Source organism: Aulostomus chinensis, chromosome 2 (assembly GCF_037954235.1).
Source record: "Aulostomus chinensis isolate RoL2024-O1b breed Wild chromosome 2, RoL_Achi_v1.0, whole genome shotgun sequence".
NCBI lineage: Eukaryota > Metazoa > Chordata > Actinopteri > Syngnathiformes > Aulostomidae > Aulostomus > Aulostomus chinensis.
In genome coordinates this window covers 16,111,863-16,126,332 of record NC_141321.1, presented here as the reverse complement: position 1 = coordinate 16,126,332, position 14,470 = coordinate 16,111,863, and the positions used below count along the sequence as shown (strand labels likewise).

At 39.2% G+C, this 14,470-nt stretch overlaps 1 protein-coding gene across 1 annotated transcript; it reads left to right on the top strand.

Moving 5' to 3' along the window:
- The first annotated feature begins 813 nt into the window (after positions 1–813).
- On the top strand, positions 814–10,115 carry LOC147269202 (F-box/LRR-repeat protein 3-like). Its single transcript, XM_086180891.1, has 6 exons — positions 814–1,123; positions 2,794–2,998; positions 4,638–4,802; positions 4,909–5,031; positions 5,652–5,823; positions 7,861–10,115. The coding sequence occupies exons 2-6, from the start codon at positions 2,795–2,797 to the stop codon at positions 8,499–8,501; spliced, it is 1,305 nt and encodes a 434-aa protein (XP_086037017.1). The 5' UTR covers positions 814–1,123; position 2,794; the 3' UTR covers positions 8,502–10,115.
- Positions 10,116–14,470: the final 4,355 nt, after the last annotated feature.

The window sequence follows — 14,470 nt, the reverse complement described above, 5'->3', positions numbered from 1 at the left end:
GTGATTAAGCCTGCTTCTGAAAGCCTTAGTATTATAAACATTCAACTGTGCTGTGGGTTTGGATGTGGTACAGGCTCTTTCCTGAGTACAGGATATCTACTTGTGATGGAGTATTTGCACATTGTGCTACTGCCACTTTGAGTCATAAGTCCATTGATCACTCTGGTGGCCGTGTGCCTGTGTGACACTTGTTGATGCCAGCTTCCCCGAGGCTGACTGACGTGAAGGACACGATGCAATCCAGGGAGGTGCTGTGTCACTCTTGAAGAGCCTCAGCGGCAAATGTAGAACGGAAAGGTAAGGCCTTGATCACACCCCAGTCAACACAACTGTCACTACGACATAGGATAACCTTGACATTCATACGTGGCCAACTTCAACGGATGAGAAAACTGTCAGTGTGAGCTGATCTGATAACTCATGATGCAGGTTCTCGAGTGAAAGGAACATCAAGTTGTCATCAGAGATCCCCCCCAAAAAAAGTAATTTCTAGTGACATGATGTTCTTAATTTTGTACGACAACTACTTTGTGTTTTTATAGTATTTATTCTGCATGAATATTGAGTATTTATTTTGCATATTGTGCTCTGAGTGGGGTCAGATTAATGTGACGTAATGAGATTATGTTTTATTAATTGAGGGAAGATGGATCCATAATTGCCATCTTTACAACAAATAATAATCAAATTTCCAGAAATAACAGTGACAGACAGCATGTGTGTGTTTCAGCATACCTGTCACCAAATATTAACATGCATTATTCTGCATATTTGTAGTGACAGACTCCAGTGACCTGAGCTCCCCCTCCTGGTGGTTGGCGGCTGGCAGGGAGATCAACCCGCAGACTCGACACAGCAACAAACGCCATCTTTAGCTGACAGGCAAACTACCGAAGCAGAGTTGTTTAACGAATCTGGGTCAGGCGAATGGAGAAGAAAGCAGAAGAAAATCTCCATTTAGACATCTCTCGACAATAGTTACCAACCTCTCGAAAAATCGCGCTGTCCTATGGTCCAATGTGTTTGATCGGTCGGCCAGCCCGAACGCAGTTTTCGTGTGTCGGTCCCGGTTGACGCGATTGATAGCCTTTTCTAACAAACAGTACACCCAGGGGAAAAGAAGGTAAGATGATGACGGCTGAACTCCTTTGAGAAGCAAAACTCTACATATAACCCAGAAATTTTACATTTTAACTTCACGATATCGACAACCTGCTCGTGAATTATTTAGCTTAGTCGAATGTAGCTTAGCAAAGTTAGCTAACGGTTATGTCGGGTGGTTTAGCTTGGTTGCGTTTTAGGCAAACAAGTGTTGCGGTTCGTCACGCTAATGCCAGAGTAGGTGTAAAAAAAAATGTGTTTAAATGTCCAATAAGTAAATTCCAGATGGGTTTGATTTAACTTTGAGTTTGTGAGGTGCTGCTGTTTGTTGTGACAGCGAAGGGGGCGTGTCCTACTCGTACAAAGCGTCATTCTCAGGTAAAGTGGCATCAGGTGACACCGGAACTGGAGAGAAAGACATAATGCCTGCATCTGCCAAGGGAACTATTTAGAGCACTGCTGAACAGTAACAACAGACAGCATACTTCCTGAATCGTTGTAAGGTTTGAAATGTTAGCTGAGGGGGCATTTTTTGAAATCCTCTATTATGCTCTTTGCAATTTCATTATGATAATTATGCATTTCACGTTATATTTAGTGTAGAAATAAAATACAAACAAATGAAAGGAAAGCGTCTTTCTTAGTAATCAAGTAAATGAAACCTATCTAATGTTTCAAACTCAAAACAAAATAGATATATGGCAAAATAAATCTGACAAAGATATGCTAAATGACAAAACCACCACTGAAAGATACTTTAGGAGGTGGATTTGTCCTACATAATGACATCGATAAACTTTTCTCAGGAGAAGTAATTATAACTGAATGATAAATCGTTTTCCCCATATGAACCTGTAATTGCTGGACTCAAAAATCATATTTGTATGTACCTATTCATTGCCTCTTTAGTAAAGTGTGAATGATTGTGATTAGGTTTTTGATTTTGAGCAGCAACAATTACTCTTTTCATCAAAAAAGAAGTTGGTGGGAGCTGTTTTGATTGTTGATAGTTTTTAGTCTTTGTTTAAACTTTTGCTGGTTCCATTGCAACAATTTGCTGCTTTTATTTGTCCTTTGTGATGGAAAAGATTGAGCATGTTTTTGTTTTGGTAAGTTGGGTGAACAAAAGAAGCCATTTGAATGAGTCAGTTTCGCTTCTTTGAAAATATGATGAGCAATCAACAAATGTGCTTTTCCTTTTATTGACTAAACATTTCATTGATGAAAAAATTATTGTCAGATTAATCAAAATGATGAAAATAAGCCTTAGTTTTACAGCCCTATTTTTGAATTTCATGATCATAGGTTTGTGTTTAGAAATATGTATCATGAGAAGGGTTGATGATATACTTGGGTGGCAGGTAGCACTGGTTGATGTAAGGAATAGATGATTTAATGTGCAGCATGAAGTGGTGAAATGGCAAATAAGTTAGAATAATAATTGGGAAGAGTTTTGATAAGGCAATAAAGTATGCCCACAATTTCTGCTTTCAGCTCCAAATCATATTGAGTTTTTGGGGGGCAGCCAAGATAATTGATTGAAGACATCAATTTAGGCTCTTATCATATCTTAGTTTAGGCATTAGGAAGTCTGCCCAGTGTGCCAGGTCCAGTGATGCTAATCGAGGATTTCTTCCCTGCTCGATACATCCATCCATTTGTATTCTACAACCGCCTCCTCTGTGTACCCAGGATGAAACGAAGCCTCAAGGGGAGTGAGCGGGAGGATGGAGGTGGCACCAGCGGTGGGTCTCTTAAACGGTCCCGCAAGCAGCGGCGGGAGAGTGATTGGAAGGAGGAGGAAGAGGAGGGGGTCCACTGGGAGTGTCTGCCCCAGGAGATTCTGCTCCACATCTTCCAGTACCTGCCTCTGCTGGATAGAGCTTATGCCTCTCAGGTACTCATGTTCTAACGAGGCATCAGGTGCTACTCCCTGTTGACAGATCTTGACAGAAATACCACTTGTTGTGACTCAGCAGCAACTTTCACCACATTGGTTTGTAAATGTTCATCTACACACAGTATCAGACCTTTTAGTTTATAATTTTATGATTTGAAGATTGTAAGCATGAACTTTTTGGGAAAAACATTATTTTTCCATCTTCCCCAGAGCCTAGAAAGAAGATAGATACCTTAACAAGCTCTTCTGTGCAGCACAAGGGAGCTGAGACCCACAGACCAGCTGACTGCTTGTTAGCTTAGTACAATGATGTCAAAACTCTATAAATACTCTGTTCTCCAAACCTGCCCTTGTGTGCATTAACTAGGATTGTGAAGAAATTCACTGTAAAATAATTTAAAGTAGCAACATATTGTAGTTTTGAAATCAGAAACATACCCTGAACTAATATTCTGGCAGAGTGCAGCGATTTGTGGCAGCGTCTCAACAAAATTGTTGTTGACGACTAGAGGAGCGACTGCCTCTACTAACCAAGACTGACTTTCTAAGAGAGGATGAGGAGGATTACCTCTGGACTTCTGAGCCAAGATCCCCAACCTGATTTATTTGAACCAGAATAAGCAGAGGAGAAACTCCAGGTTTTGGAGGCTTAGGGGTGGAAATGGAGCTAAGCTAATTAGCGGCTAGCTGGTCATTGTGGGTCTCAGCTCCTGACTGCAGCCCAGGGAAAAGAAGTTTGTCTTATCTTCTTGTCTGGCTCCAGGGGGATGGCACATGAGCGAATTTAACAAAAAGTTGACAGACATCAAAAACACAATCAAAATATTGTCAGCAGCCCACTTCAAAATCATATTAGATACATGTGACGCTCATCAAAGGTGAAAGAAATTGATTTGTTTAAAAAAGAAAAAAATCTTCAAAAATTCCCTCAGGATACGCTGTGATGCTTCTTGTGCTTTCCATCTTGTTTCTAGGTTGTCATGTACCCATTTTATATCATGGCAACTGCTTCAATGCTGCACGGTTAACAGAACAAATCTCTTCATAAGGAGTTTCTTTGTGATGATGCTTTTGCCTCAGCTTGGCTTCTTTTCACTCTCTCAGCTGACAGGAACACCCATGCAATGAAGCACTTGTGTAGGCGGGTCCTCGGGACAGATCCTGTTACATTTCATGCTTGATTTTTGCAAGAAAATTCAGTTATTTTCATGCATTGTGAATACATCTGTCAGCTTTAGTTCGAGGGATTACTTGGAGGGGGGATGTTATCCAGTTGCTGAGTGTAAATGTCCGTCTGTTTCGGCTAATTGAACAGATGCACTGATGTTAATGCAGTTGCCAGAAAACAAAGACACTTGAGTGATTTTCAGAACAGATTGTAATATTAGATGATTTTATGTAATGAATCACTACATATGGAATTCCTCCTTAATGGTTTTCATTTAAGCTGTTGTTAATCCGGTAAAAAAAAATACTCTCATACCCTCAAGTCTTCAAGATGTTTTAGTAATATTGTTTTAGATGAGAATGTTGTATCCTCAAAGTTTTCTCCTTCGTGGAAATCTTCTGTTTTGCCAACTGGAAGACTCTTTAGACCACTTGGAGCCAGGTTTTGATTGTGTTGGTGTAAACACAGGTGTGCCGTGACTGGAACCAGGCCTTCCACATGCCAGAGCTGTGGCGGTGCTTTGAATTTGAGTTGAACCAGCCAGCCAGCTCCTACCTGAAGGCCACACACCCAGATCTCATCAAACAGATCATCAAACGCCACGCCAACCACCTCCAATATGTCAGCTTTAAGGTAGGAACTGATGGCGAGAGAGCGGAGAGGAAGAGTCTGGTACCTTGAATTCCTGTGGTTTATTCTAATAATTTTATTCGTTTTCCTCTCTGCCTATGTCATGCAGGTGGACAGCAGCAGAGAATCTGCAGAAGCGGCATGTGACATCCTGTCTCAGCTGGTGAATTGTTCCTTGAAAACATTGGGACTCATCTCCACGGCTCGGCCCAGCTTCATGGAGCTGCCCAAGGTACCCTGATTCCACATTCATGTGACATTTCTATTAGCTGTCAGACGCTTTTTCCCTTTGACAGTAAATCTTGACTGACAAACCACAAACACAGGGGGGTCGTTTTCATATTTTCTTGTTGAGGATATATTTAGCAACGAAGCTATGAGAACATATTAGTAACGTACTACTTTTAAGCCGCGTTAAGATCTGGGTTTGTTTCCTTGTTAAAGTTTGACATCATTTAGTTTTGTGTCACCATTAATACCAGACTGATGCCTATTTTGATATTCGGTTATTTAAAGATACAAAAATAATAGAAGACATTTTTTTCTTTGTTATACAACCTTAGGGGCATAAACTTTATGGATCACTAAAGCTTGTTTTAACAGATATTTTATGGCAGACTTTATAGTTGAAACTGGTCCGTTGTGTGCTGCTTGTAGACAATGATAATCTAAGTCAACTTGAAAAAAACTGCCAGTGCCAGGCTTGAGTGATGGTTTGGTCAGTGGGCCAGGCCCCTGTTTTGTTTCATGTAATTATATATGAACACTGGACGATCTTGGTAAATGTGACCAACATGTCCACTTGCAGAAAAGGACTAATGTTTTTCTTTTGTCTTGGCATCTTTTCAACAGTCTCATTTCATCTCAGCACTGACAGTTGTTTTCGTGAACTCCAAATCTCTTTCCTCACTGAAGATCGATGACACACCAGTGGATGACCCCTCCCTCAAAGTCCTGGTGGCCAATAACAGCGACACACTCAAACTGCTTAAAATGAGCAGTTGCCCCCATGTTTCCCCTGCAGGTACTGACAATCAAACAGTTAATGATTGGATTGATGGATTGATTGTTAAGCTTTAGAGTTCAGCCGTCATACAGGAGACTTTGACCCAGTGCAGCAAATACCTACCGTAAATTCTGGACTGTAAGCCGCGACTTTTTTTTGACGCTTCATGCCCCGCGGCTTATACTCCGGTGCGTCTTATACGAGGATTTTACCTTCACCCTGGGGTGTGGCGGGCAGCAGCAGCGGGCAGTAATTCCCTATTGTTCCTGATTGCAGCTCCAAGTACCGTACTTAGGGAAATTCCTAGCCAAATGTTATGGTAATTTCTCTAAGTACTGTACTTGGAGCGTCCAGTCCATGCCGCGATGCAGTGTAAAAAGAGCATCACACGATATTTTCAGTCATTTGTACTCACCCTCAAGATGGAGAGCAGAAGAAGGAATGCTTATGATGCAGCTTTCAAGTTAAAGGCAATCAATCTGGCGGTTAAAGATGGAAATAGAGCTGCAGCACAAACAAAGTTGATTTTTTTCCCTAAAATAAGCATCTGCGGCTTATATAACAGTGCGCTCTATCGTCCGGAATTTACGGTAGTTTAGATACATCAAAACTTTACAGGTTGGTGACTGTTGATTTAGAACAATGTTGTCATTTACTGGGAAATATTGGTGCCACAATTTTCTTTAGCCACTCTCCAGCTTTGGTGCCATTTTTACTGATATCTTTTGCCAAATATAATACTGAATTTATTGGAATGTAAAAGCGTAAGAAGGATCTGTGTCCTAGGCAGAAGTGACTAGGCTACGATCGGATACGTTAGGCTATGATAGGATATGATAGGCTATGATAGGATACGTTAGGCTACGATAGGATACGATAGGAACGTTAGGATATGTTAGGCTACGATAGGATACAATAGGATACGATAGGATACGATAGGCTATGATAGGATACGATAGGCTACGATAGGATACGATAGGCTATGATAGGATACGATAGGCTATGATAGGATACGATAGGATATGATAGGATACGATAGGCTATGATAGGCTACGATAGGATACGATAGGCTACGATAGGATACGATAGGCTATGATAGGATACGATAGGCTACGATAGGATACGATAGGCTACGATAGGATACGATAGGCTATGATAGGATACGATAGGCTATGATAGGATACGATAGGATACGATAGGATATGATATACTTTATTGTCCCTCTCGGGGGAATTTGTCTTGGATTCCGAAGCTGTGCCATGAATGCGAACAAAAGCAAACATTGACAGACAAACAAATACAATAAAACAACAAGTAATACATCACATCCACCATCAGAACAGAATTATGCAGCCGTATTGCACATATCCCATGGACATACATATTGCACTCGTACTTGGACACACCATAAAAACGTATGGTAAAAAAAACACAAAAATAAATAGGAATGATGAAGACATGAATTGGAAAGAACATTTGATTCAAGATTCAAGATTAACTTTATTGTCTCAGAAGTGAGAAATTTGTTTTGGGCCAACACCCATGCTGCGGCCACACCACTCATACAATACAAACATACATCCAATACAAAAATACATCCAGTACAAAAATATATCTCTTACCAAACAGTACCCCATGGCACAACCATGTCATACAAGGTGCCTAAGTGTGCAAAAGTGCATGATAAAATAAATATCACCTAATTAATTTAATAAATAAATAAATAAATGCTAAGAAGAAGGGAGGGAAAAAAAAGAAGTCTGAACTCTGGTCTTATCTGAACTTGTTTACCAGCTTAATTGACGCAGGGACAAATGAGTTTTTATATCTGTTCAGTCTGCAGTGAGGAACTCTAAACCTTCTGCCAGATGGGAGGAGGTCATACTCGCCATGCAGGATGTGTGATGGGTCACAGATGATCTTATTTGCTTGATTGATTCTAGGTTTTCATCAAGAAGGGTCAAACGTCATAATCCTTGATTAGTGCCCGGTGTTTAACAGGCTGTATGGGTCTGTGTCCTCTGTTGCTCTAAGTGTCTTCCGGTTCTATCTCAGGCATCCTCTGTGTGGCAGATCAGTGCCATGGTCTCAGAGAACTGGCTCTCAACTACCATCTGCTGAGTGATGAACTCCTCATCGCCCTCTCCTCAGAGAAGCATGTTCACCTTGAGCACCTTCGCATTGATGTGGTCAGTGAGAATCCAGGCCAGCAGTTTCACACCATCAAGAAGAGCAGCTGGGACGCCATGGTGCGCCACTCCCCAAAATTCAATCTGGTCATGTACTTCTTCCTCTATGAGGATGAGTTCGGCCCCTTCTTCCGTGATGAAATCCCGGTGACACATCTATATTTCGGGCGCTCTGTCAGTAAAGATGTGCTGGGCCGTGTTGGGCTCACTTGCCCACGTCTTGTAGAGTTGGTGGTTTGTGCCAACGGGCTGCGGCCACTGGATGAAGAGCTGATCCGCATGGCCCAGCGCTGTACGCAGCTGTCAGCCATCGGCTTGGGAGAGTGTGAAGTGTCCTGCAGCGCTTTCGTGGAGTTTGTCAAGATGTGTGGAGACAGACTGACGCAGTTATCCATCATGGAGGAGGTTCTGGTTCCAGATCATCGCTATGGGCTGGATGATATCCACTGGGAGGTCTCCAAGCATTTGGGTCGGGTTTGGTTCCCCGACATGATGCCTACTTGGTAGAGCTGTAAGTTGCAAAAACATTTTTGTGAGTGTTTCTCCTCTTTCTGAAAAAACTCTTCTCCGCCCCCAAATGTACCTTTCCTCTCCCGGAGTAGGGGAAAACATCAGTTTTTGATCCGATATCACCATATTTGTTGCAAAAGAAGCACAAAACCTTGATTTCAAGTCAGTTCAGTCCCTCAGTTTCCAGCCATTCTATGTTTCTGAATTGTAAATTTATATTTATATTTATATGTATATTTATATATGAAGCACTTTGTTCTCTGAGCAAATTGCAGGGTGGTCCTACATGGTGTTCCTGGGAAATGTTCTGTGGGAATTAACAGGAATGTCTGGGAATGACTTGTAATGGAGGGGAAATGACGTTGGTTGTTATTTATTGTCTAATATTCATTCCATATCATGAGGAATCCTATGAATACAAGAAACCCAAACATGGCAGTTATGAATCAAAATAAATTGACACACATGCAGCCAGCAGATCATTGTCATCATCATCATCATCACTCCCATGTCATCTGTAGATTAGTTCCTCATTTAATGACAGAATGCCGAGCAGGTTTGCATCAAATTATCCATTCAAACTAAACTCATTGGTTAATTAGTTAATATTCTGACCTCTACAGTCATGAAGTTTCTTTAATGTTTCACAGTGAACTGATGACAGCTTATAGGTATTTGAACACACCATATTCATACTGCAGGTTTTCATTGGTGTTCATGTGTCGATCATCGTGTCACTGTTTGATTACTTCAGTGCTATTCACATGGGATTAGTACCACCTGGGGGCCTCACGTCATTCACTTGCACGGCATAAATGACGGCTGTGATCTATCTGAATTAACTGTGCAGCTTCTGCGATTCTTGGCAAGGAAAGAGGCAGGACAAAGGCGCTTAGTAAACAAAAAGATTGTTAAAAAAACTACAACGCTAGGCCTGGTACGATAACAGTCACTGTTGCACAGTAGATGCCTAGAATTGATCAAATACAATATTATTTTAAGCGTATTTTTGGTCATAAAATGATCATACGATATCATCACAATGCAAGTAAACTCTTTAAAAGAATGATTAACTTTTAATTATCAAGAGTCAGACATTAGACTATTAAAAATATTAAATTTTTTTAAACAAATAAAATCTGAATAAAACAAAAACATCACAAAAAATATTCTCATGTAAACAAACACATGTAAACACACTGGGCTATAAACTGAAAGCAGCAAAGGTATGAGCTTATGTCTATTTATTATAGGACAAAATGTTACAGAAATAATTGTGACAGGTTCATATGACCCCGATTACAAAGGTGGAATGTAATTTGCCCTGGAATTTTTTCACTTTACAAATTATGCACAGGAAAAACTTTGGCAATGATTACAAATAGAGTAGTGGTCCCAAAGTTGTACAAGTTCCTGTGCAAATATGGTATTGGAATGTGTTTTAGAGTGTCGCAGCTGCATCTCATTTAGAAGAATAATGATGTAGAAGTACTTATTTATAATAAATGATATTTCAACACCGTTTTTTTGAGTAATGTACAGTGGAAACATTTATGGATTTCTATTCTTACCAATGTTGTTATTGTAAAAAAAAGACTCTCTGTCTCTCTCTCGCTATATATATATATATATATATATATATATATATATATATATATATATATATATATATATGTATGTATATATATATATATATATATATATGTATGTATATATATATATATATATATGTATGTATATATATATATGTATATATATATATATGTATATATATATATATGTATATATATATATACATATATATGTATATATAGTGTGTATGTATATATGTGTTTCTATATACAGATCTGTATATATGTGTATTATGTATGTATATATATGTGTATGTATACATATACAGTATGTATACATACATGTGTATGTATATGTGTTTATATATACATATCTGTATATGTGTATTATGTATATATATGTGTGTATGTATACATATACAGTATGTATATATACATACATGTGTATGTATATATGTATATACATATGTGTATGTTTACATATACAGTATGTGTCTATATACACATTCATTCTGACTTACTGATGCACTTTTACTTCACTGAAGGATCATACATTAGTAGCTGCACATGTGTAGAACATAAATCTACAGTTGTTGGAGCTTTCTATCTGTTTTTACAGTCGCCAGTCAACCTGTAGGTTTCCTTCATGACTGAATTCGGGGTTTGTTCCTTGTCACTGACGTGTGGAATTGTGTTGCAGCTTTTGGTGTCATCCATCATGCTACCGCTCCATACAGACAGTACTTAAATCTGAAAAGATCTTTCCAGACTGTGCTGTGCTAACAGTTGTTTTACGAGTGTCGTCCCGCCACCACCAGCATTTTCTAAGGCAGGAGCGGAAGCAGCGATCACTCACAGATTGATTGACAGCTCTGTCATTGGCAGGGAGGGAACCTAAGTTTTGTTTGTAAATACAGCAGGAAAAAAGGCCCATATTTCAGTTATGATTTCAAGTAGGGATGTCCCGATCACACTTTTTTGCCTCCGAGTCCGAGTCCTTTCATTTTGAATATCTGCCGATATCCAGTCCCGATCCGATACTTTGGCAATGCATTGAAACCGTTTTTCAAATGTTGCATTCGGCCGTGGAACTGCCTTCGGTTTCAAGTTTAAAATACTTCCAAACGGCAGACATTTTAGACTTTATCAAAACCGCTTTCTGTCGCACGAAGGCACGCCCACTCAAAGCAATACACAGTGCTCGAAGTTTCATTGTCTACTCTGTGACACGAGTATGTGGCGTTGGGCTGATGTAACCAGCTCTAGTGTGTGTATATCTATCCGCTCACTCTCTGCACGTGTGCAATGTTTACAACATGGATGAGAGATTATGTCAAACATTATTAATACGCCGATATCAGTGATCCGGATCTTTTTCACCCGATCCCGATCCTTTGAAAATTATGTGATCGGGTCCGGTTTCCGGTCATCGGGGACATCCCTAATTTCAAGATCTCTTTTATATTATAAAAGCGAGTACAGGAGTGCTTTTAACAAACAAACAAAAAAACCTGCATATTCAGCCATAATTTTCTCAGGCTACTGCACAGAAGCTATCGGCTGGCTTACAACACTGAAATAATGGTCTATGTTTCCCGTTGTTTTGCAGGTATACAATAAACCCAGAAGTGTCACATGACCCACAAACTCATTGAATGTAGAAACTATGCTAATTGAAGGGTTTGAATTAAAATGTGAAAATCCTAATCAGGTATGTGCTGCCCTGACGGGGAGGAGGAGGGTGCAGGAACACAATCATATATTTATGTTTTACTTTCTTTCATTGCAAACAAAGTGGATGAAATGAAAGCTAGAGTCTGAAGGCCAACATGGACAATGCTGGCGGACTATACAATTAAATATTGTTCTATTCAATGTTAAAAACTGATAATTTGTTCAAAAATATGAGTTTGTTGCAAATATTACCTGAAAAATATCTTTGTGTATGGTCTCAGTTGCTGCACGATAATAACCCGTCATGTCTTAATTTTTCTGTTTTTCAATGTCTGTAATTTTTTGTCTTTTTTTGCTTTGCTGACCTATAGTATGTTTCTATTTTATTTATATAAAAGTGTCATCTGTTTGTTGATATTATTTTTAATCAAAGCTGATAGATTATTGTAATATTCTATGATAGTAAGAGTCAAGGGCTGCAGTTGCTCCTTTCAGAGTGTTCTGTGTGGTGTTTTTACTTTAGCTTAACAAAGCTGAACTGTATCGCTGTTTTGTTGGAAAGTAAATGTTTGTACTTCTCCTAAAGATATGTATCATCAGAATGAAGTTTGTAACGGCATTGAAGGATGAGTTCACAATTTTCGAGGCTTTTCAAACCAATCAGGTGCCCATACGACTCTTAAAACAGGAAACCGTCGTTACTTGTGATCATTTATCCTGTTAATTCTGACCGTTAGAAGATTGAGTAAAAGTTAATTCAAACTATTTTTTAGCAGTTGTCAGACAAATTTCTCCATTTTTGGGTGAAACATCATAGAGGAAGTTTTGATTGAGGTGAAGTACAACAGCAAGAAAACCCTGTGTTTAGTTGCCATATGGGCTCCAGACAAATGGAAATTGTGTACTCATCCTGTAAACATACCTGTTTGAACACATGCTACCTGTTGAGCTAGAAAGACTAAAATCTTGCTTTGATCAACCTGTGTGTGTGTGTGTGTGTGGTCTTTGAATATTGTCCTCAGGGGAAGGCCTGACTTATTCTAAAGGAAAGCTAACCTGATTTTGACCTTCTCCTTCTGATTGATCTACCAAACAAAGAAAAACATCCAGTAAAATAATCACAAAAATATTTTAGAGCATAGAAAATATACAGTTGTTCTCAGCAATGGTGTTAACACTGCAGAAATACTTTAATAGACGGGATGCACTCCTTAAAATTATTTCTTCTTATGATGTATGTTGCAGCTCTTCCATGCAAAAACACGTCTCGATGTAGATCCTCTTCAAGTGTCTTTGCAGAGTCTGATTTATATTTGTCAAATGCATGACATTTTAGAAATGATCAACATACAACATGCTATTTAGATTATTTAAACCTGATAATTCTCTATATAATTATTACTAAATAATATCTAATTCTCTAAACTTTAGAGTGTATTGAAACAAATTGAAATGTTTTTTTTTCCACAGTTTGAGTGCAAGGATGCTTCGTTACATCCACTTAAAATGGTTTTCCACTGTATCAATGCAAAACAACTTAATTGTTGGTTTTATTCTGAAATTAATTTGTTGTTCGAGATAGATACATAGGGGTCTGCATGGCTCAGAGGTAGAGTGGCCGTCCAGCAACCGAAGGGTCGCTTGTTCGATCCTCACTTCCCCCGGCGACCATGTCCATGTGTCCTTGAGCAAGATACTGAACTCCTAATCGCTCCTGATGGTCCTGTGATGGACTGGTGACCCGTCCAGGGTGAACCCCGCTTCTCGCCCGATGTCAGCTGGGATAGGCGCCGGCCCCCCCGACCCTTAACAGATAAGCGGTATAGAAAATGGATGAATGGATATAGATACATATAAAACACTACAAATACTCTTTATGATCATATGACATTGTAGCATTGTCGGACATAATCTTCTCTATAATGTGTTGACTAAACCTGTGCGTCTCATGCAAAGCATCTCATTCTCCTAAATCTAAATGCATCTCAGAGAACTTTTTATTAGACAGGAAAAGAACAAAACTAACGTTCAAGTAGGTAAAATATATTTCTATTTCGGAGGCACTTTCAGTGTCAACACACTGAGCTTTAAAGTGATGAGATCGGATCATTGAAGAGAGAAATGGAGTGTGATGTTATGCTGGTAAATGTTATTAATACAGCCCTTACCCTTTATCAAAGTGCTCTCCCAGAAGCTCTACAAACAACACAGGGACATAAAAAGAAGCACAAGCAAGAGAGAATAATAGCTCCAATAAGTGAAATCAGATAAAAGACCTGCCATGTTCAACAGAGCTAATTAAATGTTCAAGTCAAAGGATTTGAAGGGGCAATAACATCAGTCTCAAGAAGAGGAAACATGTTGGTAGCACTTCAGTTCAGAGCTGATGGAGACAATGTTGTATCATGGCTTAAATCCACGTGAAGTCCTATTTATCAATGATACAGATTCAAAGGAAAATCCTGTTCGTCATATTGACAATATTAAATTAGTATTTACATTTAAAAAAAACGCTCGCGTATATACATTCAAATGTTTACACTCAATCATCCTTTTAGATGGTCGTACCCTCACAGATCATTTGGGATTGTTTGACTCTGGCAGCTAAAAAGACAGCACCAGTGTCTGTCGAGATCATCATATTTCTTAGTGAGAAAATACAAGCTGGCTGAGCTTGATTAAGGGTGCAGCTTTGGCTTTTCAGCACTGTGTACAAAAGCA

Excerpts from the sequence above, each read along its gene's own strand:
- LOC147269202 (XM_086180891.1), top strand. The coding sequence starts at position 2,795 with ATGAAACGAAGCCTCAAGGGGAGTGAGCGGGAGGATGGAGGTGGCACC. Across the intron at positions 2,999-4,637 it reads ATAGAGCTTATGCCTCTCAG|GTGTGCCGTGACTGGAACCA; the intron begins GTACTCATGTTC and ends GTGTAAACACAG. Across the intron at positions 4,803-4,908 it reads TCCAATATGTCAGCTTTAAG|GTGGACAGCAGCAGAGAATC; the intron begins GTAGGAACTGAT and ends TATGTCATGCAG.